The 27,989-nt window shown below is 31.6% G+C and overlaps 3 protein-coding genes and 1 long non-coding RNA gene across 4 annotated transcripts; 3 read left to right on the top strand and 1 right to left on the bottom strand.

Moving 5' to 3' along the window:
- The first annotated feature begins 1,219 nt into the window (after window positions 1–1,219).
- LOC107618559 (calcineurin B-like protein 10) lies at window positions 1,220–4,908 on the top strand. Its single transcript, XM_016320652.3, has 9 exons — window positions 1,220–1,429; window positions 1,535–1,715; window positions 1,842–1,924; window positions 2,720–2,779; window positions 3,219–3,327; window positions 3,430–3,482; window positions 3,774–3,854; window positions 3,943–4,055; window positions 4,514–4,908. The coding sequence occupies exons 1-9, from the start codon at window positions 1,400–1,402 to the stop codon at window positions 4,602–4,604; spliced, it is 801 nt and encodes a 266-aa protein (XP_016176138.1). The 5' UTR covers window positions 1,220–1,399; the 3' UTR covers window positions 4,605–4,908.
- LOC107618558 (3-epi-6-deoxocathasterone 23-monooxygenase CYP90D1) lies at window positions 4,909–23,338 on the bottom strand. Its single transcript, XM_016320651.3, has 8 exons — window positions 23,115–23,338; window positions 9,499–9,823; window positions 7,910–8,059; window positions 7,203–7,448; window positions 6,671–6,760; window positions 6,030–6,215; window positions 5,813–5,934; window positions 4,909–5,369 (listed from the first exon to the last, which is right to left on the bottom strand). Exons 1-8 carry the CDS (start codon window positions 23,336–23,338, stop codon window positions 5,279–5,281), a joined length of 1,434 nt encoding a protein of 477 aa, XP_016176137.1. The 3' UTR covers window positions 4,909–5,278.
- On the top strand, window positions 13,639–20,667 carry LOC148543647 (uncharacterized). Its single transcript, XM_088497928.1, has 5 exons — window positions 13,639–13,747; window positions 13,847–13,924; window positions 14,338–14,577; window positions 19,966–20,222; window positions 20,446–20,667. The coding sequence occupies exons 1-5, from the start codon at window positions 13,639–13,641 to the stop codon at window positions 20,665–20,667; spliced, it is 906 nt and encodes a 301-aa protein (XP_088354054.1).
- Window positions 23,339–24,927: 1,589 nt separating the features above from the next.
- LOC148543648 (uncharacterized) lies at window positions 24,928–27,292 on the top strand. The gene is made up of 4 exons (XR_015900042.1): window positions 24,928–25,099; window positions 25,191–25,245; window positions 26,640–26,876; window positions 27,277–27,292. It is a non-coding gene; the product is annotated as an uncharacterized LOC148543648 (long non-coding RNA).
- Window positions 27,293–27,989: the final 697 nt, after the last annotated feature.

Below are 27,989 nucleotides of genomic sequence, written 5' to 3' on the forward strand. Positions count from 1 at the left end.
GTATTCTTTAAGTAACACAATTGGAATTCCTTAAATAGCACAAAACAAAATCTTAATCATAATCATTAATCTTAAATAAAAGCATGTCCTAACTCCTAACTGCTATAAATCGCGACAAAATCTAAGCCTTTGCTTGCCAACCACGTGGATCAACAATGAACACTAATTTAATTAATAATACTTTTAAATGGCAACCTTTATTCAATTATTCATTCAAGAATAGTTTATTCTTTTACTAATATTAATTAATCACGTCATTAGCCGACTGCTTTCGCGGACCTAATCTATATCTTCATTTTCAGCGGCTAATCCCCATGCTTAATCTATGTGGCTTTGTTAGATTTCCTTTTATTCTTTCAACAAATCATCAAAAATTTGTTCTTACGTGTTTTGGTGGATAATCCTACTAAATTTTCTCCAAAAATTAAATATCAATTAATCTTTTTATATAAAAACATAGAATGATATTATAATATAAAAAAACCAAATATTATATATATTTTTAGAAAGAACTAAACGAGAGTACCTAAGAATACGCTATATCAAACTTAAAACATTTAAGTGTAACTGTTAATTCATTGGATTTTTTTATCTTATATACTTCTTATTTTTTCTTGTTTTTTTGGATGTGAGACAAATTTTTTATATTACTCTTAATTGTTTTTTACCAAAAATAGGAATAAGACTCGAATTCGCGACTAAATATGAAAAGAATATGTCATTTGAATTATCAGTACAACTAGATATCTTTTTAAAAATTGTCCATCATTCAACTTTTAGAAAAAAGAGAAACTAAAAAATAAATAATTTCTTATAAAAAATAAATAATTTTTTATAAAAGTAAATATTTAAATTAATTAAATAATATTATTTAAAAAAAATTGATTAAAAACTAAAAATTTAAAAAATACATTTTTCTCTTGAGTTATAACTTGTTGGCATATTATTTTTATTTGCTATTTAACAATATAATATATATATTATGCAAACATTTTAATGAATATAATCAAAATTTTCAAGGATAACAATGTAACTTATACTAATTAAATAAAAATAATAGAAATTAAAGTCAAAACTGTACATGAAAACTTACCGTATATTTCTTCCTGTCAAACCAGTTCTGGGGATCCACGTTCACATCATAATCACAGTCACAGTCACGTGATTTTATTTATTTATTTTTAAAATTTTTTTTATGCGTTTCAGATGATTATTAAATAACAATCATTGATTCATTGTAACAGTCACATGTTTCTTCTTTATCTCTTCTCTTCTCCGTTAAAATAAAATTCCCAGTATTGCCACGCAGAATCTCTCTTATCCCTTTCAATCACACCACACAAATAAAAATAAAAAAGAAAAAGAAAAGTCTCCTATGACACATTGACACTGGTATGATATGGAATACCCAGACACCGCAATTTCTCTGGTAATTCAATTTTCTCAACTTTTCCGTTATCTGTTTTGCTTTCCGGGAAAATAACCGATTCCATTTTCCTTTCTCTTTCTGTGCTTTCATGAACGGATCTATCAGAGATCGAGCTTAACGTTCGGTGAAACACTCTGTGCGGTGTGCATTCCGCTTATCGGAATCGTTGAAGCTCTGTTTGTCAGCTTAGCTGGTTGCTTCGATTTCCATGGCAACAAGCAAAGCAAGAAAAACCAGATCCCTAGCTCTTTTGATGACATCCTTCGCCTCGCCAAGGATTCTCCATGTTCGTTTCTTCTCTTTTTCTTTGATTCGATTCGGTTTTATTCCTTTCGCCTTGGTTCGTTATGGAAATGTAATTTTTATTTTCCTTTCCGGAAATGATTGATTTTCTGTTGCTTTGGTTGTTCAGTTACGGTTAATGAAATTGAGGCGCTGCGTGAGTTGTTCAAGAAGTTGAGTAGCTCAATTATTGATGATGGACTTATTCACAAGGTACTTACAGTAATTTCTGCATTGTCTGGATCTATTATTCAAGTTTGTTCGTGATAATTTTCTGTTTTTTGGAAATTCATTTTTAACTACTTGTCTGCTCGATATTTTATTCGTTAAATTAGTGCACTATTCTAATTTGTTCTTTTGAGCAAAATCCTTTAAGGACTTCAATGCAACTTTTCCCTCTTTATTAAATTTAAGGACTACTGGGCATGATGTTTACAATTTAAAACACAAAAATGAAGGTTTACTTTAATCCATTGATGTCAAGAATTAGTTTGAATTTTCACACCGTTGTATCAAGTTGTTGTCAGTGAGGTTTAACACGGTAGAAACTAGAAAATCTTATAGGCTCTTTATGAGTGCTTTTTAAGCCCGCTGTACCTTGGCCTTAGTGGGATGCTCAAAGCAAATTTTTGTGTTTTGATATGAAAAATAATGCAGTTCTTGTGAATTCAGCACTAATAAGTACAATAACTGAAATTCAAGGATTAAATTTTATTGATAGAATAACTTCAAGAAATAATTTGCTAATTTACTCAATAAAACATGTATCTATATTTAACCATGAAGTTGTATTGATTGTGTGTACAGTATGGTAAGCTTCAATGAAAATATTTGACAATGGCAACTTTGTCTGGGATATCTTTTTGCTGCCAATATTGTGCATTGTTTGGTAGTTTCTTAGTTTTTGTTGAAATATCTTTGTTGACTATTACACTTTTTGTTTGAACAATGTTGTTGAATTTGTGGTTAGATTGCATCCAGTAATACTTCTCTTTTTGTTATTTGAAGGAAGAGCTGCAATTGGCACTATTGAAGACCCCAGTTGGCGAGAATCTTTTCCTTGATAGGGTAATTCATCTTTAATGTCGTTTCATTTCTCTTTACCTTTCCCAATCCCCCCCCCCCCCTCTCTTAAATATGGTTTCTTGCTCTTAGTCTTATCCCTATTTGTTGTATTAAAAGAAAGGAAAATCTAAGTTGCATGGAAAACATCTTTCAAGGAATCAGAATTTTCACAAGTATTTCATTGAATAAAAATGGTGAATGTAATTTTCCACCATATGATAATGTTTTATGGTTCACACAACTCACTTCTATATCACTTCCGAACTGATACTTTTTTACCAATGTAACCCTTGAACTAAAACAATAACTTGAAATCCTTTCGCCACTTTGTATCTGAGAAAAACTCTTTGAAAGATGTGGTGTCTTTTCTTTTCTTTTCTTTTTTGAGTTTTTATATTTGACTTGTCTAATCTGGGCCCTTTTGATTTATGACCTTTCCTAGGTGTTTGATCTCTTCGATGAAAAAAGAAATGGTGTTATAGAATTTGAGGAATTTGTGCATGCTCTCAGTATCTTTCATCCATATGCTTCTTTAGAAAAGAAAATTGATTGTAAGACTTCAGTAAGCATTTTTAAGACGTACTCTTCATACCTCCGATTCTAATTTCATTCTTATTTATGGAAAGTTGACCCCTTTTGTTGTTTGCTTGTAGTTGCTTTTAGATTGTATGACCTGAGACAAACTGGATATATCGAGCGGGAAGAAGTGAGTATCTTGGCATGTCCAGGTTATGAAATTGTTATTGGCCTAAATTTGTTTCTGTCAGCATAGGATAATAGTATGTTGATTTTTTCTTTTTAGTGCGGTATTGGTTGGATTTGAGGATTTTTATGACGAATAATTCTGATGGTAGTAGCTTCTGTTTGTCAAATCCATGGATATAAAAAAAAAGTTGTAGTTACAGAGATGTTCACTATTTTATATAACATTAGTTTCTGCAAAATTTTCATCTTATCAATGTTTGGAACTGTTCTGTTAACCTGTAACATTTTCCAGGTTAGGCAAATGGTGGTTGCGATAATGTCTGAATGTGACATGCATTTGGAAGATGAAGTTCTTGAAAGCATTATTGATAAGGTAAAAGATGTGCAGCAGCATTTTTCTTCCGTCTTTGATAATTTTAAAATGCTTCCATCGGATAACTTTTTCGCCCATTTTTTATTAGACATTTCAAGATGCTGATACTGACAATGATGGTAAAATAAGCAAAGAAGAATGGAGGGAATATGTTCTTCGGCACCCGTCCCTATTGAAGCACATGACTCTTCCTTACCTCAAGTAATTTACATCCTTTTCTTACCACTTTGAGTGACATATTTGTTTTCCATGGTCATTGGGTTCTTGTCATTACTTTCTATCACCATGCATCAATTAAACTCTTACTCAGTAAATTAGGTATTTTGATTATTCGCTCTTAATGGCTTTTTCAATTTAATCTCTTTTTATGGCCCTTTATATTTCAAACAGTTTTAATTTTGATAGATTGCTTTTTATTTTTCTCAATTTGGTCCACCACACTTCAAATTGTTTTCATTTTGGCTCCACCTTCAAACTGGCCGAAATATTCTGTTGTCTGGCAGTAACTGATGAAAAACTATTTGAAATACAAGGATCGAATTGACAAAAAGAAAAGCTAAATATAAGGGAGTAAATTATATATGATTTGTTATTTATTATTGCAATGGTTGTGATTTAGCTGAATCATATATTTTCATTTTGTTTGGTCACTTTGCCAGAGACGTAACCACGGTATTTACCAGCTTCATTTTCAACACGGAAGTTGATGATTCCCACTGGCAGAGAGGTATCATAAGCTATAAAAATTAAGGAGTGGAAGCAGCAGATTCTTGTGATTCCTTTATTGAACCAGAGAAATTTGGTGGAAGCAATGGACCAAAGCACCGTCCCTGAAGAAATTTTGATAGGGGTGTTCAAAACCCAAGCCAAATTGAACACAGGTTAAACTGTACATGATTGTTTGGTTTGCTCTGTTTACCTTTAAGCCTCTGTTTGGTGCAGCGCAAAAAATTTATTTGTACAGTACAAAAGAGGCGACCAAGTTGATTTGAAGGATAATGTAATATATTTATTCTTAATGCATCAAAATTATCATTGATGTTGACCACAAAAATATCGAGTAGATGAATTCAATATCAAGTTAGAAGCCAAAAATGAAATTGCCTGCTGTCAAAGGTAATATTCCATACGAAATTTGATCCCACTTGGGGCAAAATAAGCTGAAGGCTTTACATTGCTTGATGGAAGATTCATGAATTGAAAACTACTTAAGTTATGAAACTCGCATGCAAAGAGAATTTCACTAACATTTTTGTAGATGTGACAAGTGTTAAAATCGCTTCTATATGTAAGAATTCCTTTTTTTTTTCTCCTTTTTATATTTTATAAATTTTTTATGTATTGGTTGTGATTGAAGTTTGCTGATATGCGTAGTTCTTTCCATGGTTGGTACATTTTGAGTTTTTGGAGCAGCTCAACACTGCTCAAGATTCTACTCTCTTCACAAAGATAGGCATCTTCCTTTTCATTCTTACAGTGGGGAAGTTCACTATTGTATCTTCTTCAGCATACCATCTGCATGTCAAATTAAATTTTAAGATCACTAACAATATTTAAATGTTTTAACCTTCATTGAATGCCAATCTTTTTTGTCCATAATATCACTCAACGCTAGCATCTAACTACTTATTTCTTAGTTAAGTAGAAGTTTCAAAAAGCTGGAGTAAAGGATATTTAGACCTAGAACTCAACTTGACTCTTGTCTCTTTCTAAAAATATATGGTAACTTTTCTTGAGATTTAAGTAATAATATTCTTCACGTTTGTAAAATATAACACCTAAACACCATGGTAAACATAATACTAGCGTCTTCTAATAAATTGATGTTTACTTAATTTCACTGTCTTTTTTGGCAAAATAAATAAATAAATAATGAACTTCACGAAGCCCGGAGGTTTTTATGTAATTTATCTGTAAATAAATGGAGTATATTAAATTCTCTATATTATTGTTGTTACCTGAACTGAGTAACAAAGTGGTGTAGAAATATAGAAGCTTCAAGCCTAGCTAATTCAAGTCCAGGACACAGTCTTTGTCCACCTCCAAAAGGTGTGAAATTACAGTTGTTTAACTCTTTGTCCTGAAATTTCTTCAATGTATCATTTAAAAGCTTATAACATAAGATAAAAGCAAAGAAATTTATACAAATAAGCAAAGAGTAGAGGCTTCTCTTACTTGCCACCTCCATGGATTGAATTGATATGGGATGTCATAATTTTTTTCATCTAGATGAACCGATCTAAAATTTGCAAGAACACACCACCCTTTTGGTATTAAGTACCCTTTTATTTTAACATCTTTTGTTGCCTTTCTCATAGCACCAATTATAATATTTCCCATTCTCAAAGTTTCTGTGATAACCTATATAAGTAGAACACATAATAATTAGTTAAAAATTGTGGACTAATTTTTTTTTATTTAATTACTCTATTATTTTCTATAATTTTATTAAATTTTTAATTAGTTATTTATACTTTTTTTAAATTAAGTCTCTACACTACTTTTAATTTTATAATTAGGTCATTGTTAGTGTAAAAAATTTTAGAGTTAATTGAATATTTTTTCGCAAACGAAAGTATTCATAATTAAAAATTTAAGTATATCTTTGACCGCATGTATTTTAGAAAAAATATTTTGTTAATTTTAACACTTTTGATATAAAAATAACTAAATTACAAAATAAAAAATAGTGTAGGGATCCAATTGGAAAAAACTAAAAAGATCTAATTGAAAATTTAATAAAATTATAGAAACTAATAGAGTAATAATTAAACTCTTTTTTTTTCTCTCTTTATGAGTAGCCATTTTTGCCTTACCAATTGAGTAAATGGCAATGATAAGTAATCGCTCCAACACAAGGTCTCCCCAAGATGATATTTCTGTTTCTTAAGCTTCATATTTTCCTCCTGAGAATCGTAAGAAAATCATACCAAGTCATTATTCAGAAAACTGTTTTTTATAGTAAGTGTTTTAACAAACTAGTATAGTAAAAGAATCTATACAATATTTTTTTAACGACTATGCTACGTATATACTAAAAGCAGCCGTCAAAGTCAGATATAGTATAAAATACATATTAGAATATAAATACACATTAAACATAAATTAAACCACACATGTATTTATATACAAATACATTAGTAACTAATTTTAGTGGCTGATTTTGGTGTACGAATAACATTTTTATTTTTTAAGTCATTTTTTCTAATTTTATATTTAATAAGAAATACACTAACTTTTAGCTAATAATTAATATATAGCCTATTATGATCATGAGTGATGAGTATACTTTAATTTAAATTGAGCAATGCTAATTATGATTTGTTGTCATTTAATTAAGAGTCATACCGTTAATTGTTGCAAAGCAGCAGGATATTCAGATAAATACTTGATAGCTAATGTGATAAGAAGTGGCACTGAGTCCTCTCCAGGAATCATCATATCTATAATGTTATGTGCTATCAAATCATCTGTTAATTCCTCAATTGAATCATTAAGAAGCACATCTAATACATCCTTTGGAACTTTGGTGATGCCACCGTTTCTTCTTTCTTGGATTATTCTTAGCACTAATTTCACCATTTTCTTTTTTGCCTGAAGACAAAAATGAATCACTATTACCCGGATTTTCTTTGACATTATTAAAGGATATTATATATAATACATTTTTATTTGTAAAAACCATACCCTAAGTTCCTTTGAAATTCAAGTTATGTGACACTAAGTATTCATATCATTTTTATATAAAATGCAACATATATATATTTTATAAATATAAAATATTTTATATATATGTTTCGGTGATTGCAGCAACTATAGTGTTTCAAAAAGTGTTACTAAAATTAAAGTAACATTTTTTATTATTAAACAACGCTTTTTAAAAAGTATTGCTTAAGCATAATCACGGTAGTCACCATAGCATAGTAATACTAAAATTTATTATATATATATATATATATATATATATATATATACATAAGATGGGTAATACATAACAAATTAAACAGTATTATGTGTAATAACTTGTGAAAGTAACCACAAATGGATGGGCTTACTTGTAAAGATTGATGAAGTTGAGTTCCTGGTAGGTTTATGGGTAAAGACATAATGCCAGAGATGAATTCTTGAAAATATTTCCTTATAAGCTCCATCTCTTCACTTGGATCCAAATTAATCAATGCCTTCACTAATAATTGAAAGGCAATCTGGTGACAAAAAAAAAAATTGTACCTTGTAAACATGTTTGTTTGAAAAATGATGACTATCAATAATTCCATAAAGATAACTAGCTAGATTTCTTTTTGTTAACATAAATAGGACCAAAAAAAAGACAAGTACACTCAAATTATTATTAGTTTTACATATTACTAACTTTTTCTTACAACTTTCATCTTTACATACATAACCAACTTGTGTATATAGAAAATGATGCCACATACATAAAAATTAGTGAGAATGAGCATCTTTCGTTTTATGTGACGTCCTCTTTTGGGAACTCTTCTCTTTTAAGTCACCATAAAATTGAACATAAATTCCGACCTGCCGACGAAAGACATATGAACACATGCACAAAATGTTGGGTTGGGTTAAAATCCTCGTCACAAGTTATAAAAAAATGTTTTTATATAAAGATATATAATAGTTAAAAATTATTAAATAATTTTATATACTTAATTAAATTAGTTAAGATAACATATATTAATATTTTAGTTATTATCTTTACGTAAAAATCTTTTTACGTAGATAATCACTTTAAGTAATTATTAAAATTTCAAAATAAAAAAAGCAAATAATCATTCTTATTTGTAAGTTGATAAATTTATTATTTATAAAAGTTTACAACATTGAACATCAAATCGATTATTGAATTTCTTTAGACACTAATTCATTAATTTATTAGTTCAACTAGCCTAACTATAATTTAACTGGAATAATAAAATAATAAATAAATTATAAATAAATATCTTAAAATATTTTTTAAATTTAAAATTCTACATAAAATATCACCAACTAAATATAATTAATTATCAAAATATGCAAAAATTTACTATAACTTTATTAATAATTAACATAGTTATACTTCCATTAAAAATACATACATCACAACATTTTGAATTTTTTATGCATAAAAATGATAATTTAATTACTCCTATAAGATTTAAACTAATACATTGAGTAAAAAATGAGTTTAATTATAGTAAATTATTTTACACAATCATTTAATTATATCTATTTTTTAATGATTATTTATGTAATAAAAAAGTCATTTTTATCAACGTAATTATATATAAAATTGAATGTTTGTATAAAACACTTTTACAATCATAATATATTAAAATTAAATTTAATAAAAAAAATAAAATGAATATCATATATATCACACATCTTAATCCAAAAATCCTAATACAATGAATCTTCTCAAATACATAGTACTCAGTTGACTTAACTATTCACACTTGAAATTCCAATCCAAAAATTATGCACACTTGAATGTATGTATAAAATATTTTTACAATAATAGTATATTAAAATTAAATAAATTTAATTAAAAAAAATGAATCTCATATCACACATCTTACTTAGTCCAAAAATTGCCACATCTCATATTCACACTTGAAATTCCATCACAAAAATGAAAGCTAACCTTTTTTGTTTCATCTTGTATGTAAATGGGGGATTCCTCAGTCCAATTTGCCATGGATTCTTGAACATAGTTATGCATATCTGTAGTAATCTGAGCCTTGAGAATGTGAGACTTGAAGAAAGATCCAAGGAGTCCATGTATTCTCCTTTGAAGGCTTCCATTGACAAGCAAAATAGAAGACTTTCCCATTAACTCCGTCACAGACTTTGGATAAGAAGGAACAAAAAGCTTTGCATCACTTTGTAGTATGAATTTATTCACATCTGCATCTGTTGAAATTATAGTTGGACTTCCAAATATGTGTGACTTAAACACCTTCCCATATCTGCATCTTGCATGATATACAAATCTATCAATGCAAATATTGAATGGGTTCTTGAACACTTTTTCTTAATTAAGAAAAAAAAAAAAAAAACTAGTTGATTGTTGAGTAGTTGTAAATGTTCATTCAATTTCTAATGATTTTGAGGAATTGTAGGAGGAACGCTAATGCGCTTCAAAAAGAAATAAGGAATGCAACATTTATGAAAGTGAAGATTCAGTTAGTTAATTTAGATAAATTGTTTCGACCAACACTCAAGCATCAATCAATGTTGCCATGCTTGGTCATTTATAGCACTCATATCATCACCTATATTTTGACTCCCCAAAGCGGCTCACACAACCGAATAACATTTTCTGACTGTCTCATATTATTTGATTTGGTTACCTATACTCCTATATCTTTTGGCTATATTATAATCAGGCATATGTGGGATTCTGTTAGAAGCACCAAAAAGGCTAACCTGCGTTATGATATATTTTTAACAAAAATTTTTGAATACTTTAAAGTTGATCTGTTGAATGAGACAGTAGAGAACAAAGTATCCTCAATCCGAGGAGGAGGAGCGACTAAGGGAACCAAAGAGGGCAAATCTGTGGCATCAGACAGTGACCATGAGACTCGGCCAGAGTCTTCCAAAACAGTCAAATCCATCAAAGAAATTTTGGGTGAATTCTCAAACATGGCAGCATGATGATTCAATCTCACAAAGAGGCTCGCAAGCAAGCCTCTGAGAGCGAGAAAGCTTGGAAAAATTGCAAAGAAAGGGTCGGCCTGATGTTAGCAACTCTTAAGGAGGATCTTGGCGATAATAGTGAAGAAGGCGCTGAGGACTCTGCTTTTCATCTATCAGATAATTGATGACCGTTGTTTTATGTTATTTGATATTGGCATGATTAGGCTCAATCTTTCTTTTGTAGTAGCATGACTTGATACTCACTGCTTCTTGACACTTTGACTTATTTGGCATCTTATGAGTATTTTGTTATATTGCCAATGCTTTCTTGCTGCAGGTACATAATGTCCCTTTGATGACAAAAGGGAGAGAAAAGCTGAAAATTGAAATATGAAAAACAGGGGAGAAAATAGAAAATAGGGATGAAATTTTTTGTTGAAAATTCATGATCACCCTTGTTATATTTGGTGCTTGATGATAGCTTGATGATAATATTGAAATTGCATTGTGTTTGCAGATACTATTTAATAATGATTTGACAATGCATTTGTTTTATGAAGAATGGTTGATAATTAACCGTGATGAATGTATATGCATGATTAAAACTCTGTTTAATCTTGGTTAATATGCTTAATTTTTTGGCAGTTGCTTTAAACTATGGAAAGCATAAAAACTGCCATGTTTTGACTATATGTGCTTCAAATATTTTTCTTATCATAATAATGCTCTGATATCTTACTTAGAAAAATATTTGAATAAATTTTCTTGTTGATTGGTGTGTGTAAAAGATTGAGCAGTAAATCAGTTTATGATATCAAATGAGTTTTGATTATCAATTTAAAACTGCTCATAAATCAAGCATTTAGCATCACATAATATGCTAAATAATGTTATTTTTGAAGCTTAATTAAAATGTTACAGGTTAGTGCTTTTCTTGGTAAAATAAGCATACATTAAGGGGGAGCTATGTGACATTTAGAAAGGGAGAAAAATTCAAATTCAAAGGGAGTATTCTTTACTCAACCTTTAAATTTCTTTCCATTTTAATTTTAATAATGTTTGTCATCAAGGGGGAGATTGATGAGTTTGGAAAACTCCTATTTAATTTTGATGATGAACAAACATTGTTGAAATATTTAATTACAAAATTATTAATTTGATCTTAATTCACATTTGCTTAATTAATAATTTTGTTGTGCAGATTTTGAGATGGGCCGAAAATGAAATTCTGGTTTAAGCCCAATTGTGTCAAATAATAAGCCTTGCTATATGTTTCTCATGCTATGAGGCTGAATTATTAATTGGGCCAGAATGAATATTATTGGTGCAAGCCCAAATAAATGCTTTCTTATGTGCTCAATGCATGATTCGAAAAAAATTCATCAGGAAAGCAAATGTTACTAAATGGGCCAGATTAAATTACAATGCTACAAAGCCCAATATTATTGTTGATGAATGCTTCCAAACTTGGTCCGAAACCAAGATGAAGAGAAAGCTAATATATGGCTTCTAGCTTCCAACGGAATCCACTTCTAGTGGAATTCAAATTTTGTTAAAATGAAGTTATTACATGCATTGAAAACATGAGAGAGAATGTGACATTGATTTGATTGAAGGCATCAATGCTACACGCCACTCTAAGGGAAGTAAAAGCAACTTTTACCAACTAATTGGTTTATTACATTGAATTGCTTTTTCTTCCAAGTTGTTTATTCTCTCTCATCTCCTTCTTCTTCTTCGGTCATTATCCAGGAAACAATGGAAGCTATGCTCATCTACCAAGAAAAAGAAGAAGCTGCATGCATCAAGACCATCAAGCTAATGATGGCAAGAAAACATACTAAAATAAAAATGAGCTGTAACTAAAATATTCACCAAATATGGTTAGATTTGGTGAAGTAATCTTGAGCTCTTCAAGCTCAAAAAAGGAAGATGAAGATTCGGCCAGCAAGGGAGATTCTTGAAGCATGGCTTGTCTTTGATTCTGCTCAACCACCACAGGAAGTAGCTAGAGTGGCGAAGTGATGGTTGAGGCAGAGATTGAAGCAGATGAAGTCATCATCATCATGAAGCATCAAGGGCCAGAAATCCATCTTGGAGAGCAAGCCAAGGATGGAGAGCTCGGATTGATGAAGGGTGATGATCAAGAAAGGACTAGAGGTAATTGCATGTTGGGTTTTGCATGGTTATCTCTTCTCTCTCTATGTGGCCGAACCTGTTCTGTTTGTTGAAGGAGGAAGAAGTTGGTTCGGTTGTTGGCTTCAATAAGTGGAGGCTTCCCTCGTCTATAATAAGGGTGAACAACCACTGTTTGAAGCAAGGAGTAAGATTTGAGAGTGCAAGGCACAGAATTCTCAGAGCTACCTGAGCTAACAGTTTTCTCTTCTCCTTCAATGTATTCTGTTTTGTATTTTTCTGTTTAATTTTGTCATGTCTTGAGTCTCATGGAAAAAGGCAAACAGTGAGGTTTGTATGAAAAAGCCATAGAGCGGAAAAAGGCAGAGAGTGCAAAATTAAAAGAAAAAGCCATAGATGTCTTAGAGTTCCTTTGTTCATCTATGTTGTGTTTCATGATTCTGTGGGAATCCCCTTGTAAGTTGGGTTAGCACTTTACAGTTTGTAATCAGATTGATTATAGTGAAATTCCATCATGTTTGTGATGGAGACTGGATGTAGGCTGCATTGTACTTAGCAGCTGAACCAGGATATATCTGGGTGTAATCTTCTACTCTCCTCTTCTACATTTCTGTTTCTACTGCACAGGAGCAAAAACCAAAAGTATCTCGTGCCAAGTGACGAGACAAAAAGAAAAGTCTCGTGACTAGGGACGAGACAAAAGAAAAAGTCTCGTGTAAAGTGATGAGCAAAAACCAGAAAAGTCTCCTCTAAGTCAAGCAAGGGTTATCAAGCAAAAAGGGGGCTAAGATTCAACCCCCCTTTCTCTTAGCCACTGAAACCATCAATCTTCTTATCTTATCTTATCTTTACTTTTATCTTTCGTTAACAATGCTTTATATATATTTAGTTTTACCTTCGTAATTCAATCGATCAATAAAAATTTCTTCATTTTTTCTTTTGTTTTCCTATTCTTTCACTCACATATATAAATAAGATTGGCACCCTTACTTCTCAACATAACGAAATGGAGGTTCAAAATAATGCAATGGTGGTCACAACTGTGAAGTTCACATGGACCGTCAACAACTACTCTAACGCTACTCTCAAACATTCTTCGCTGGTCCTCATCCCTGGTACGGTGCTTGCAATATTGAATTAATTCCTACATATGTTAATTTTGGGGTTGTTTTAATTTTTTTGAATTATGTTTAGGAGGATAGTTATATTTCCAGAATTTGATGACAACAACGTAGAAAAGGACAAGTATGAGGACGATTTATTTAAGCTCGAACTGGAAGACGATTGTGCATGTTTGTCAATTTATTTGGCTGCTCTGGATTCTGTTAATCTTCCTGATGAATGGTTCCGATTCAAACATTCAAGCTTCAAGTTGTCCTTAATTAATCAGTATGATAAAAAAAAATGACAAGAACAATGACAAATGGTAAGTTAGTTACCAACAATTTTCTTTTTATTTTATCTTATATTTAAATTAACACTAATCAATTCTTTATTTTCATAGTAAAATTATTAACCCCCTATTATTTCCGAAAGTTAAGACGTATATATATATGAACATTATCATCCATAACCATCCATCATTCCATCCTGCATGCTTTCATCTCTTCATATAACTATTTATATAGTGTATTAATATTATTAAGGCCATGTTTATCGGAAAGTGTAAAAATCTTGTATAAATTTAGTTCTGTCAATTTTTCAGATGATTTTACCGTCAACTTAAACGATAGCAATGCTACAATTGGTTGTTCATCGTTCATGGATATCGACAAATTTCTTCACCCTGAAAAGGGGTTTCTTGTAAACGACACATGCATCATTGTTGCCGAAGTTTATCTCAATGATAATAATGCTTCATTTGATAGTACGTTAGTAAGTTTCAAGGGATTATGCAAAACGAAGAAAGATTATGTTCAACTACTAGAGAAATCATGTTCAAAGTACCCTTTATGACAAGTCATTTTAGCCTAGTTTTACTAGCCTTTTTCTTTTATTTTCAATTGATTTATGCACTTTCTTGAGCCATAAGCAAGCCAATTGGGTAGATTTTCATGCTTCCTTTGATTTAATCAACCATAGATGAATTAATGCAATTTCATGAGGTTTTATGCTATAATTGTCACATATTATGAAAGAATGAATATCTCATGATTTTGAGCATAGCTTTGATGTGTTTGGTTTATTAATGATAGGTGAAGAAAGCTTGGAGAAAGGTTGAAGCAAGAAGGAATGGCTAGGAGGAAGAGAGGACAAAAAGTTTGAGCAAAAGTTTGCCTCAAACTTTAGCTCAAACTTTTGGAATAAGTGAAAACGAACCAGGGAGCAAAAAAGCTTGACCAAAAGTTTGCCTCAAACTTTTGTGCAAACTTTTGGGCAAAAAGCTTGACCAAAAGTTTGCCTCAAACTTTTTGGCAAACTTTTGGCATCACAAATCAACACCCTGGAGAGCAAAAGTTTGCCCCAACGTTTGCCTCAAACTTTTTGGCAAACGTTGGCGCCATGAGTGTGCAAGGGGGAGCCAACGTTTGAGCAAAAGTTTGACCCCAAACTTTAGCTCAAACGTTGGTAGCAGCAAAATGGGGTGGCTGATATGAAAAGTTTGAGTAAAAGTTTGCCTCAAACTTTTACTCAAACTTTTACTCAAGCTTACATGATTCCAAACCCGGTTCACTTCGGTTCTTCTCCAAACTCCAAGAGCAATCAACCAAGGCCTCTATCAACCCAATTCCATCAAGAGCAAAGGCCCAATTGAAGGCTTGAAGACCATTTGAAGAAAGTGTATAAATAGCATAGGATTTAAGTTTTTGGAGAGCCTTTCTTTTCGGTTTTGATTAGTACACTTAGTAGAGAGCTCACTTTACATTTTTTGGCATTGTTGTTTGAATTCAAGGGAATTTGGGAGGAGAATTGATCTCTCTTCTTCCTTGTTCTTGCCCAGCACTCTTTACTTTTCTTGTCTTAGATCTTGGGTTGGAGAATTGAAGGAAATCTGTTTCAATCTCATCCTGAGATCTCTCTGTTTTATTTTACTGCATATTTGAATTTCCATTTTGGTTAATTGCTTCTGTCTTCTACTTTCTCTGCAATTTACAATTTACAATTCCTTTGCAATTGTTCTTGTTGGATCTAGGAAGGCATTGAGATCTAGACTTGGTTATCTAGTCTCTTGGGTCCTGAGATCTGAATCATCATTTTACATTCTCTGTTTACTGCTTTCAAGCTCATTTACATTTCTGTTTCAAGATCCGATTCAATCCAATTCATCTTCCACTCTTATGCTTGTTGCAATTTTACTTTTCCTTGTTTAATTTCTGCAAATCCAACTCCCAATTCCCTTTACAATTCAAGCCATTTACATTTCTTGCACTTTAAGATTCTGCAATTTACATTTCTTACGTTCTAAGTTTCTGCCATTTAATTTCTTGTTCTTTAAGATTCAGCACTTTAAATTTCAGTTCTCTTTAAATTCAATGCAATTTACCCATTCCCTTTATTTTCCATGCAATTTAAATTCTGCAAATCACAAATCTCTCAACCAAATCTTGATTCGCTTGACTAAATCAACCACTAAAATAAAATTGCTCAATCCTTCAATCCCTGTGGGATCGACCTCACTCCCGTGAGTTTTTATTACTTGATGCGACCTGGTGCACTTGCCGGTGAGTTTTGTGTCGGATCGTTTTCCGCACATCAAGTTTTTGGCGCCGTTGCCGGAGATTGATTAGATTGACAATGATTAAGTAAGGTGGTGGTTTAGATTAAGCACTTTTTCTTTATTTTTGTTAATTTCTAACTTGCACACTAACTGTTTGAGACTTTGTCTCTACTAACTTTCACTGCACTCAAGCTACAGAGTGCTCTGTGTATCTTTGCTGTTTTGGTTGTATGACATGAACCAGGAGAGAGTTTTCCACTTCTGGAATTTCTGAAGAAGTACATCAAAAAAAAAATGGAGGAGACCGGAAGGAAGTCCATGGTGAGAGGAGAAAATCAAAGGCAACAAGATTTTCAACCTCCATGATCAAAGAATGGAGGATGTCAAGCTAATGACAATAAAGAAGCGCTTGTTGGGAGGCAACCCAACCTGAGGTAGTTTTCTTTTCATAACTATTTCAATAAAAAGGTTAATTAGTTTTATCTATATTGCAAGAAGCTAAGTTTGGTGTTGCACACCAAAACAATCTAAGGGAGAATGAAGGATTCTAAGTTTGGTGTTCCACCAAAATTTCATCATTAAACACATTCTCACTCTCTGCATACTGCTAGCTTCAAGCATATTGGATGAACTAGTTAACTATTTCGCTGTTTCTTAGTTTTCAGTTTTATTGCTTTTAAAAAAAAAAGAAGAAAAAAAAGAAAAAAATTTCACACATGGTTAAATTTGATGCATGAAAACCATTGGCAAGGTACTAAGTTTGGTGTTCTCACACCAAAGTAAGTTCAAAGGCCCACAAATAAATCATGCAGACTAACCATTGTTTCTAAGTGCTTGGGGAACAAGCAACTTTCAATATCACTGCAGAGTACCATACAAACTTTTGGAGAGATTAAGCATCATCAACCAAAGAGATGAAAGAGGAATGTGTGGATCAGTGATGATGGTAATGAGGAGTAAAGCAAGCGAACGCCAAAAGGTTGTATTGTTAAGTGATTATCTTACAACAAACACTGCTATGATTGAGAGTGGTTTTGTTTCCCTGATTATCTGTCTGTTTAGTATAGTTTTTTTTCTGAAATTCAATAAGCAAGATGCTTGATCATTCACAACATTTTTCTCTTCAAAACTTGTTTGCACTCAATATTCAAAAAATGCATCACATGAAAGTTCTTTGAAAAGAAGGATTGAGGAATTAAACAATTTTGAGGCAAGCAAAAGATTAGGAGAAGTGGCGGTTCTAGTTGTATGATTATGTATTGAGGTTGCATGCTTATGAAAACTTGCATGGGAGCTCATAGGCAGGATATGAAGTTCAAAGAAGTATTGTGGAGATTCTCAAAAATTTATTGATTCAAGAAGCAGCAAACAAAACAAAAGAAAAGAAAGAAAATACAAAAACATAAAGAACATGGCCCAAGGCTCTGAGCATCAATTACTAGCCAGAAAAAGAAAGAAGAAACAAAACTCAAAGAGTTGTTAGCCTAGTAAATGCTTGTGGTTGAGTTGTGTCAAAGAAAGAGGCTTGAGCAAGTAAATCCTTAGAGGTGCTTTAACACCTAATACCTTAAAACCAACTGGTTTAGGAGTATTGGTTGAAAGCTTATCTAAAGAGCCGCTTTGAGACATGACACTTAGAGTCAAGGCCAAAGCAAAGAAACTATAAGCTGCTTCAAGGTGATTACATATAAAGAGATCTCCATGATACCATTTGGATGAAAATCCTAAGATCTAAGACTCCCAATATGTGAGGACTAGTGAGCACTGAAGCCCTTGCATGAGCATATGATTTAGAGTTCACCCCACTGTTACTTAATCACTTCACTCACAGGACTTTACAAGTTGTTCTTCAATCCGTCTTAATTGAAAGAACCTCTGAGCATAATTCGTTTCTTGCTTGGGGACAAGCAAGCTTTAAGTTTGGTGTTGTGATGACAAGTCATCTTAGCCTAGTTTCACTAGCCTTTTTCTTTTATTTTCAATTGATTTATGCACTTTCTTGAGCCATAAGCAAGCCAATTGGGTAGATTTTCATGCTTCCTTTGATTTAATCAACCATAGATGAATTAATACAATTTCATGAGGTTTTATGCTATAATTGTCACATATTATGAAAGAATGAATATCTCATGATTTTGAGCATAGCTTTGATGTGTTTGGTTTATTAATGATAGGTGAAGAAAGCTTGGAGAAAGGTTGAAGCAAGAAGGAATGGCTAGAAGGAAGAGAGGACAAAAAGTTTGAGCAAAAGTTTGCCTCAAACTTTAGCTCAAACTTTTGGAATAAGTGAAAATGAACCAGGGAGCAAAAAAGCTTGACCAAAAGTTTGCCTCAAACTTTTGTGCAAACTTTTGGGCAAAAAGCTTGACCAAAAGTTTGCCTCAAACTTTTTGGCAAACTTTTGGCATCACAAATCAACACCCTGGAGAGCAAAAGTTTGCCCCAATGTTTGCCTCAAACTTTTTGGCAAACGTTGGCGCCATGAGTGTGCAAGGGGGAGCCAACGTTTGAGCAAAAGTTTGACCCCAAACTTTAGCTCAAACGTTGGTAGCAGCAAAATGGGGTGGCTGATATGAAAAGTTTGAGTAAAAGTTTGCCTCAAACTTTTACTCAAACTTTTACTCAAGCTTACATGATTCCAAACCCGGTTCACTTCGGTTCTTCTCCAAACTCTAAGAGCAATCAACCAAGGCCTCTATCAACCCAATTCCATCAAGAGCAAAGGCCCAATTGAAGGCTTGAAGACCATTTGAAGAAAGTGTATAAATAGCATAGGATTTAAGTTTTTGGAGAGCCTTTCTTTTCGGTTTTGATGAGTACACTTAGTAGAGAGCTCACTTTACATTTTTTGGCATTGTTGTTTGAATTCAAGGGAATTTGGGAGGAGAATTGATCTCTCTTCTTCCTTGTTCTTGCCCAGCACTCCTTACTTTTCTTGTCTTGGATCTTGGGTTGGAGAATTGAAGAAAATCTGTTTCAATCTCATCCTGAGATCTCTCTGTTTCATTTTACTGCATATTTGAATTTCCATTTTGGTTAATTGCTTCTGTCTTCTACTTTCTCTGTAATTTACAATTTACAATTCCTTTGCAATTGTTCTTGTTGGATCTAGGAAGGCATTGAGATCTAGACTTGGTTATCTAGTCTCTTGGGTCCTGAGATCTGAATCATCATTTTACATTCTCTGTTTACTGCTTTCAAGCTCATTTACATTTCTGTTTCAAGATCCGATTCAATCCAATTCATCTTCCACTCTTATGCTTGTTGCAATTTTACTTTTCCTTGTTTAATTTCTGCAAATCCAACTCCCAATTCCCTTTACAATTCAAGCCATTTACATTTCTTGCACTTTAAGATTCTGCAATTTACATTTCTTACGTTCTAAGTTTCTGCCATTTAATTTCTTGTTCTTTAAGATTCAGCACTTTAAATTTCAGTTCTCTTTAAATTCAATGCAATTTACCCATTCCCTTTATTTTCCATGCAATTTAAATTCTGCAAATCACAAATCTCTCAACCAAATCTTGATTCGCTTGACTAAATCAACCACTAAACTAAAATTGCTCAATCCTTCAATCCCTGTGGGATCGACCTCACTCCCATGAGTTTTTATTACTTGATGCGACCCGGTGCATTTGCCGGTGAGTTTTGTGTCGGATCGTTTTCCGCACATCAACCCTTCTCTTATTGAAAGCCATAGAAAGAGAAAAAGGAGCCAAAGGTTCAATCAACTTTCATTCACAACATTACTCTTGCATTTTCTAAAGACTAAGAAAGTAAAGGACATGAAGAGTGATCATGCTTATATGGAGTTACAAGATTTATGGGAAGAAGTTGAGATTAGATTTGATGATTTGAGTTGGTTGGAGTCACATGTTAAATCTGCTTTGAGCTATTTTAAGAATGCAGCCAAGGTAAAAAAGCTTAAGGGGGTGTGTAGTTCAAGTATTACTTTGTTACTAAGATTCCATTCTCATGGGAATCAAATATACCTAGGGAGAAGGTGGGAATTGAAATGATGGTATTTTGATTCTCTGGAATCAAACTTGTTTAGGAATAGCTTTTCAAATTTTGAACCAAACATGAAAATATGATATTCTCATCTTAAAATTCCTAGGAATTATTTATAATTCCCCCAACCACACACGCCCTAAGGCTAATGTGGTTGATTTAGAAGAAAAAGCCAAGACCCTGAAAGCAAAAGCAGAGGTAATTGCTATAGATGCTAATCTTGAAACAACAAAAAAAGAATTGGCAAAGGCTGAAGAAGGCTTTGTAGCAAGAGATTTGGATGATCGATTAGGATATGGAATAATACCCTACATCCTAATTAGATTAAGATTATATATAAATATATTTTTGTATTTTACTTACTAGCTAGATCTCTATAATTCTATGAAATCCATAACACTAATGTCTCTAGAATTTTATAATAATTCTATTATTTAGTATTCTACTTTTGTCAATTATAAAATGTTTGGTAGAGTAACTTGTATGCTTTATTATGATCACTAATTTTTGTATTTTTTCTTTTTTTTATTACATTATAATTAATTAAGAAATTTTTTTCCCTTTAACTTTGCTTTTTCAAATAACTTTGTAAGCATTTTGTAGTGATGATGAAAATAAACAAGTCCATTGTATAGATGTAGATTATTAAACTAAGTTTAATTTTAACACTATTGTACTATCATTTTAAATAATGAGTGACTACTTTTTTTTATTTATAAGAGTCCAAATAATTCTATAGATAGATAGAACTATACATAAACTAAAAATAACAAAAAAAATTTTCAGTTTGAAAATAAAAAATTGTCAGAAAAAAAATTGGGAATTTCTTTTATAGACCGATTCAAAGGTGTACCCTAAAATAATGAAAGTAGATACCAATTCTTTTGATATGATTAAAAAAAATAAAAAGCTCCTTATAAGAAAAAAAAAAGTAACTGTGGGGTAAAAAAAATGAAAATAGATTTTTTTTCTTAAAAAAAAATTAGTTCCATTAATGTTGTAAAGTAGCATGATATATAAGATTTTTATATCTTTTATTCCTTTTATATAATCAATTGATATTAAAAAAAATGGATAACATCTTAAAAATACAATACACACATGACGAATTCTGATCATTACGTGCATGTTTGAGCGCCATTATTTTGTTAAAAAAAGATCTTTTTTCAATGAAAAAAGATCTTTTTTTATTTTTTAACGTGTTTGGCAAATTTCTAGTAGTAAAAGTAAAAGCACTAGTAAAATAAAAAAAAGATCTTTTTTGAGAAGCTGTAATTTACATCTTTTTTTAAAAGATTTTTTTTCCTTAAAAAAAAGATGTTTTTCGTGTAATAAATGAACAAAAAAGTACTTTTATATTGTTATACCCAAACATAATTGATAGATAAAAAGATCTTTTTACATGAGATATCCAAACATAAAATTACTTTTACTTCTCTATAAGATCTTTTAAAAAAAGATAACTCGAAAAAAGATCTTTTATCAAAAGTTCACCCAAACAAGCCCTATATCTTAGTATATAAGGATATTATACCTTTTTTTGGTAATGAAAACTACAACCATAGCACCAAATAGAAATTAAAAAGTGAAGCCCATAAGCTACGGTCCAAATGGCGTAATTCTTCTTTCTCACTTAAAAATTTTTAGGTACGAGCCGCATTCTTAATTCTAAAAAAAAAAATAATTAAAAAGTGAAAAAACAGAGCTTTGAGGGGTAAAACCGTAACAGAATAAAAAATGATTGCAAAAGAATTCGTGGAAACTCATCAAAGGATTCTGCAAAGCAAGCGGGTAAAAACTAAAAACCAGAGCTTTGAGGATTGCATAGAGGGAAACAAAAACAGAGCTTTCAACAAGCATCAAAGAAGAGAATTTACTATTTACCACTTACCAAGTTTTCATCTTTCTCGGGTAAACCTCTTTCTCTCAATCAACCTATCATCTTATGTTATCTTATTATTCTATAACGTCTGTATCATTGACATTTCACCAATGGACAATGGTTAATGATTTAGGGCTAAATTTTTATTTTTGTTATTTTTTATTTTTTTTTTTTTATTCTTATCGGTGAGACCCGTCAGATTTTTTTTTTTATCATTCTTATTGAATATATAGAAAGAGTTTGAGTTTATTACATATAGTTGTTAGCTTAGAATTCTCAATTCTTCAAACACATTTGCATGTTATCTCTTATCTGGTTATGAACTTTACGTGAAGTTATTTGCAGTTGAGTTTTCACCTTATAAAAATTAATCAATAAAAAAATAAACAAATAATAAAATAAGCTAAATTTTAAATTTTGAATCCTAAATTATAAATCTAAACTATATCCATGACATTTGTTTCAGAAAAAAAGAATCTAAACTAAAGGAGATGATCATAAAGTTTTGAACTGAATTAAACGAATTACTACTAATAGAATTCATAATGAAGTGATAAAACTTATAAAGTCAAAATTATTATTTTTGAATTATTTTATTTTTTCAAGAAAAAAATCTAAAATAGCTCTGGATAATTACCTCGAAAGACAACGAGGTCTCTAACAAAAAAAAACTCAACTCGATCTCTTACAATTACCTCGAAAGAACAACGAGATTTCTATGCCAAAAAAAGTCAATGTTATTTTTTTTTGCACAGTGTTAATCAATCCCAAAATTTTGACCTCGTTATCTTTTCGAGATAATTGTCAGGGACGGAATAGGATATTCAGGCACAAGTTTAATTTCTTGGACTAGTCAAATTAATAATAATAGAACCCTAATATAGAGAGCAATGAAACTACCACATGATGGAACCAATGTGGAAGAACTTACAAGTGGCGGCGCTTATCGACGAAGGTCTCAGGGTGATGAGAATAAGCAGAAGAAACAAATTGAATGGTTTCTCCAATAAGTGGCCATCCAAGACTCCCTAATAATGGAACCTCATCATCATCTCTCTCTTTTGATTTCACCTTCTTATTATTACTCCTCCTCTTGTAGAAGAAGAAGATCAAAAATGGTGTTATCGCAAACACAATCCAAAAATTGTTATCCATTATTATTATGTGTTGCACTTTAAACTTCCAAGCTTACTATTATGTGATACAAATTGCTAGCTTTGTCTTAAATATGGATAATTATAATAATAAATAATTAAATATGCATGGTGGCTACAATGTTTTTGTTAATGAAAGAATTGAGCAACGTGCATGCGTGTATAAGAGTGCAAGATATGTAGAGGTCAGAGAGGTTTTTGTTTGTGATGTCTTAACTAATTTTTTAGCATTAACGACAAATATAATATTTGTATTTACAAAAATAATATATCCATCCTAACTACTATAATATTTAAATTATTACTTTGTTTAGAAATTATATGTATTCAGAAAAGCATCACGTTCAAATAGACAGCATATTTGAATATAAAAATATGTTGAAGATATGTATATTTATAAATTTGGATGACCAATAATATAATAAATATATGTAGAAATAAATATGTCTACTGGCTAAGTTGACGTGATCTTAATCCAATGAGTTATAGCTTAAATAGCATAATCTTTCCATACTCAATTAAGAAATTACGGATTCGAGTCTTCTATCTTTTGTAAAAAAAAAAAAGTTGACGTGATCTTTTTTTTTTTTAAAAAGAGAAACGTGAGATATTGGCATAAGTTTTGTTGGGAGAAGTCTCAACAAATTTTGAGCATCACGTATAATAATATTTTGGTAAAAAAATTTTAGCAAAATCAGTTAAATTATTTAACGATTTTTAACTATTAATTTTATATAAAATTAGCTGTATTTAAGTTTTAACATAATATTTTTATACATGCATTTGCATTGAGAAAAGCATGGTATATATCTAATATCTATCCCCCCCTCTCTCTATATATATATATAGAATATATATTTGAATCCAATTTTTTCTAATCTATGTGTTAAAAATTAACATATATAAAATTATGTGAAAGTTTTTATAATTAAGGAATGTTAAATTTGCCAAATAAAGTGAAAGAACAATAAGCTTTTCTGTATGGAAGAAAAAAAAATGTCAGGAGAATGATGAAATACTAACTTTATTTCATACATGTTTTGTTTTGCTTATTAGTTTGACGATTTGTTTCATATCTTTTATAAAGTCCTATAGAGTTAATTAAAGAATATTAGAGGTGCCGACCGAAAGGCATGATTATATTGTTTTTATATATTAGCACATTGAATTAAGGCACTATAGCAGTTGCCATCATGTGAAACTCATCAATGACTCCAATCACATTCATTCATCCATCATCATCCTCATCTCCTTATTTATAAAAAATTAAAAACTTCTTTATTTATTTCTATTTAAAATTAAGTTTAAGTTAGTATATTATATACGGTGTGTTATTTGTATTTTATAAACCCTGTTAAATTAGTAAATAATTAGTCAATAAATTAAATTTTAAAAAAGAAATTAGAAATGTGAATATTATATTAAATTAGGATAGAACTCATCAAACGAAAATTTTGACACTAATTTCAAAAAATTCAGCCCAAAATTAGATCGAATAGACCAAACCGATTGAATCAGATCCAAACTGAGCCCGTAAACCCAACTGGCCCAACACTTAAATGAACCGAGGCTCTTCTTCCTCCCTACTTCAGCAAAGAGCTAGCTGAAAGCACAAACAGGAGAGAGAAGAAAACCAAATTCCCTAACCCTTACGTTACTTCAAATTATCGTATCTCCTCCATCCGAGCTCCGATCGCCGCACCGTTTGCGACCACGCGATTACCGCGTCGAGCTCTACGATTCTATCGGAACAATTTCATAGGTAAGCCACTTTATTATTCTCAGCCTCTTCTTCCTCTAATTTTCGAAAATTATGTAGTGATGTTGAATTTCTTTGCTTTTTGATGTATTAGGATCCAATTAACTTCAGAAAAACGTTCACTCTTACTTATACGAAGCTTAGATAAGGTGAGGATACCATAACTCTATCTTATTTCTGAATTTGTGCATTGGATATTGAGTTTGGGTGTATATGTGTTGTATATTTGTATTAGGTGGTGTGTATGTAATTGGAACTTGAAATTGTGGACATTATTGGAGATGGTGCCAAGGCTTGGTGATTTTGGATAAGTAAAGTTGTATGTGTGTTTTTGGTGTTTTGCTTTGATCAATACGTGAAAATCGGCTAAAATATGATTTAGGTTTCACGTATTTAATATATAATGTTCTGTGAAAACTTAGACTAAAGAACCTAGGTTTCACGTATTTAATATATAATGTTTTGTAAAAACTTAGACTAGAAAATCATAAGATAGGTTGGAATGTATGTGTATATTTATTGCTTAGTATCCTTGTTAAGAAGTATGTTCTGGTTTGGTGCTTGTTGACTAGTCGGTGATTTGATGAATTGATGATTAAATAGCTTGAGAACATGAGCATATAACCTAGAATTGGTGAGCTATGATTTTGGTTGATGAATTTGAGAAATGTGTGTGTGTTATTGTTGATTTGAGGTATGGTTTATTGTGGTGATTGTTGTGATATTGAAGAAGAATATTCTATGTGGATAAATGCAGGTTTGGTAATGAATGGAATGTGATTTTTAGAAGGAAATGAGGTTTTGAAGTTTTGGATAATTTTGGTTTTTGGCCGAATTTCGGCAAGTTATAACTTGGTTTCTGAACCCCCAAATGGTTTCAAACTTGTTTTAAATGAAAGTTGGGTTTATGAAGTTTATGCCGTTCGAAGAACGGATGAAAAACGATTCAAAATGATTAAGTTATGCACGTCGGAAGTTTTGGTTTGGAATAGAAAAATTTTGTAGCTTTCTAATTTAATCATATTTTTGGGAAAACGTACGCCCACGCGTACGCGTGGCATGGAATTTTCGACTGACCTCCTTATATGCGTACGTGAGTAGTCCTATGCGTACGCGTAATGGGCCAGCATACATGTCCACGCGTAGGTATGATAAGGGGATAGGCGCGCGAGCTGCCTTTTATACTCCTATGCATACGCATGAGCCACGCGTACGCGTGGCTCCTATTTCAACAGATATGTTTTTTTTTTAGTTTTAAACCTAATTTTCAAACTTCTAAATCTCTATTTTCATTCTCTTAGCCTTAAATCACAAGTAGTAAGTCTAGTAATTAAACGGAGTTAGGAAATAGAGGTAACTTAGGAATGAAGAAAAGGTTGAAAGTGATAAACTATATGAGAGCTATAAGGTGCCATGGCTATGACGAATGATTGTGAAATGAATATAGATGATTATGAACAGTATGTGGCTTATGAATTCTTATGTTATCTGAGATACGAGTTTCTCTGGGTACAGAACCGTGACTCGCCACCACGTGTTCCAGGTTGAGACTTGATACTTTGTTGACTTTACGTCGTAAGGGTGACCGGACACGTATAAATTACCGGGAATGGATAACCTCCATTGAGTAAAGTTATATATGAATGTATGAATTATGATTGAAATAAAGAAAAGCTATGCATAGACTCATGGGGATGCGCGACGGGAGACAGTCCAAGGATTTTCGGACTTGTCGGGTTGGCTTGATAACCGCAGATGAGACTCATCAGCTATAGAACAGGTATACATCATGTGCATTTTGTTTATTTGTTTGCTATGCCTTATTTGGGAATGCCTAACTGAATATATTATGTTAATTGTGATAATTGTTACTTGCACTACTTGTTCCCTACTTGTGCTTGCAATTGTCTATTTGTTTGTCTTTGCAATCCCACTGAGGTGGAGAAACGGAGGAAAGGTGGACAAGTTTAGTATTAAGGTTAAGTTCAAAGTTGAGTTTAGAATTCCCTAGACACCTACCCCTTTTATGGTTTCTGTTTAGTATATTAAGCTGTATAATCTGAGTATCGGCGTTCTAGGATTGCCTTTGGCATTCCCAAGACCTTATATCTTATGTGCGTGACACCTTTACCATGCTGAGAACCTCTGGTTCTCATCCCATGCTATGTTGTTATTTTTAGATGCAAGTCGAGAGACACCTTGCTAGGCGTCTGGAGTTCTTCGCAGCAAAGTGGCCTTTTTGGGATTATTTTTTGTTTTGTTATATGTATATATATGTGCAATCTCTCCCAATGTATATATGTTTTACCTTTGCGCCTTATAAAGGTTTATGGAGAACTAGAGTTTTAAACATGTATTTTGGCTTTTTGGGATATGTATATACGTATTTAAATATTCTCCGGCCAGTCTTAACTTCGCAGGCTAAGTTAGGAATTTGTTATTTTGTATTCTTGACTTTCTGTTTCTACTTTCTGTTTAATTACTCTTATGAAATTTAGTTTTCTTCTCACGCAAGTAATCCTTATTTCTGAGCGTTGCACTTTTAATTTTACGATTTTGCTTTACCTATTTTCCAAGACTCCTAGAATACTCTATTCATTCATTTATTATACATAATCCATTTTATTTTAAAGGTCGTAATATCTTGTCATCTCTATTTTACGACTTAAACGTAAAACTCTGTGTGGTAGGGTGTTACATATTTATTTTTATTTTGTATATTCAATTAAATATACTTTTACTATTTATTGTTATATATATGACATATATATGAAAGAATCAGCATTTGTTTGATGTATGAAAAAAAAAAAACTCAGAAAAAACATTTCTTTAATTTTTTTTTATCTTATACTATATGCCAGTAAGCTATTCAATTAACATGGTTTAGGTTTGG

The sequence above is a fragment of the Arachis ipaensis genome, chromosome B9 (assembly GCF_059453495.1).
Source record: "Arachis ipaensis isolate K30076 ecotype BB chromosome B9, ASM5945349v1, whole genome shotgun sequence".
NCBI lineage: Eukaryota > Viridiplantae > Streptophyta > Magnoliopsida > Fabales > Fabaceae > Arachis > Arachis ipaensis.

Bases quoted from the DNA above. Each gene is read 5' to 3' on its own strand.
- LOC107618559 (XM_016320652.3), top strand. From the start codon at position 1,400: ATGGAATACCCAGACACCGCAATTTCTCTG. The intron at 3,328-3,429 runs GTAAGACTTCAG...GTTTGCTTGTAG, and splicing joins TTTAGAAAAGAAAATTGATT to TTGCTTTTAGATTGTATGAC. The intron at 3,483-3,773 runs GTGAGTATCTTG...AACATTTTCCAG, and splicing joins GATATATCGAGCGGGAAGAA to GTTAGGCAAATGGTGGTTGC.
- LOC148543647 (XM_088497928.1), top strand. From the start codon at position 13,639: ATGGAGGTTCAAAATAATGCAATGGTGGTCACAACTGTGAAGTTCACA. The intron at 13,748-13,846 runs GTACGGTGCTTG...TTATATTTCCAG, and splicing joins TTCGCTGGTCCTCATCCCTG to AATTTGATGACAACAACGTA. The intron at 13,925-14,337 runs GTTTGTCAATTT...TCAATTTTTCAG, and splicing joins ACTGGAAGACGATTGTGCAT to ATGATTTTACCGTCAACTTA.
- LOC107618558 (XM_016320651.3), bottom strand. From the start codon at position 23,338: ATGGATAACAATTTTTGGATTGTGTTTGCGATAACACCATTTTTGATC. The intron at 9,824-23,114 runs GTAAGTTCTTCC...TGCAAGATGCAG, and splicing joins GTCGATAAGCGCCGCCACTT to ATATGGGAAGGTGTTTAAGT. The intron at 8,060-9,498 runs GTTAGCTTTCAT...TTTTGTCACCAG, and splicing joins TACAAGATGAAACAAAAAAG to ATTGCCTTTCAATTATTAGT.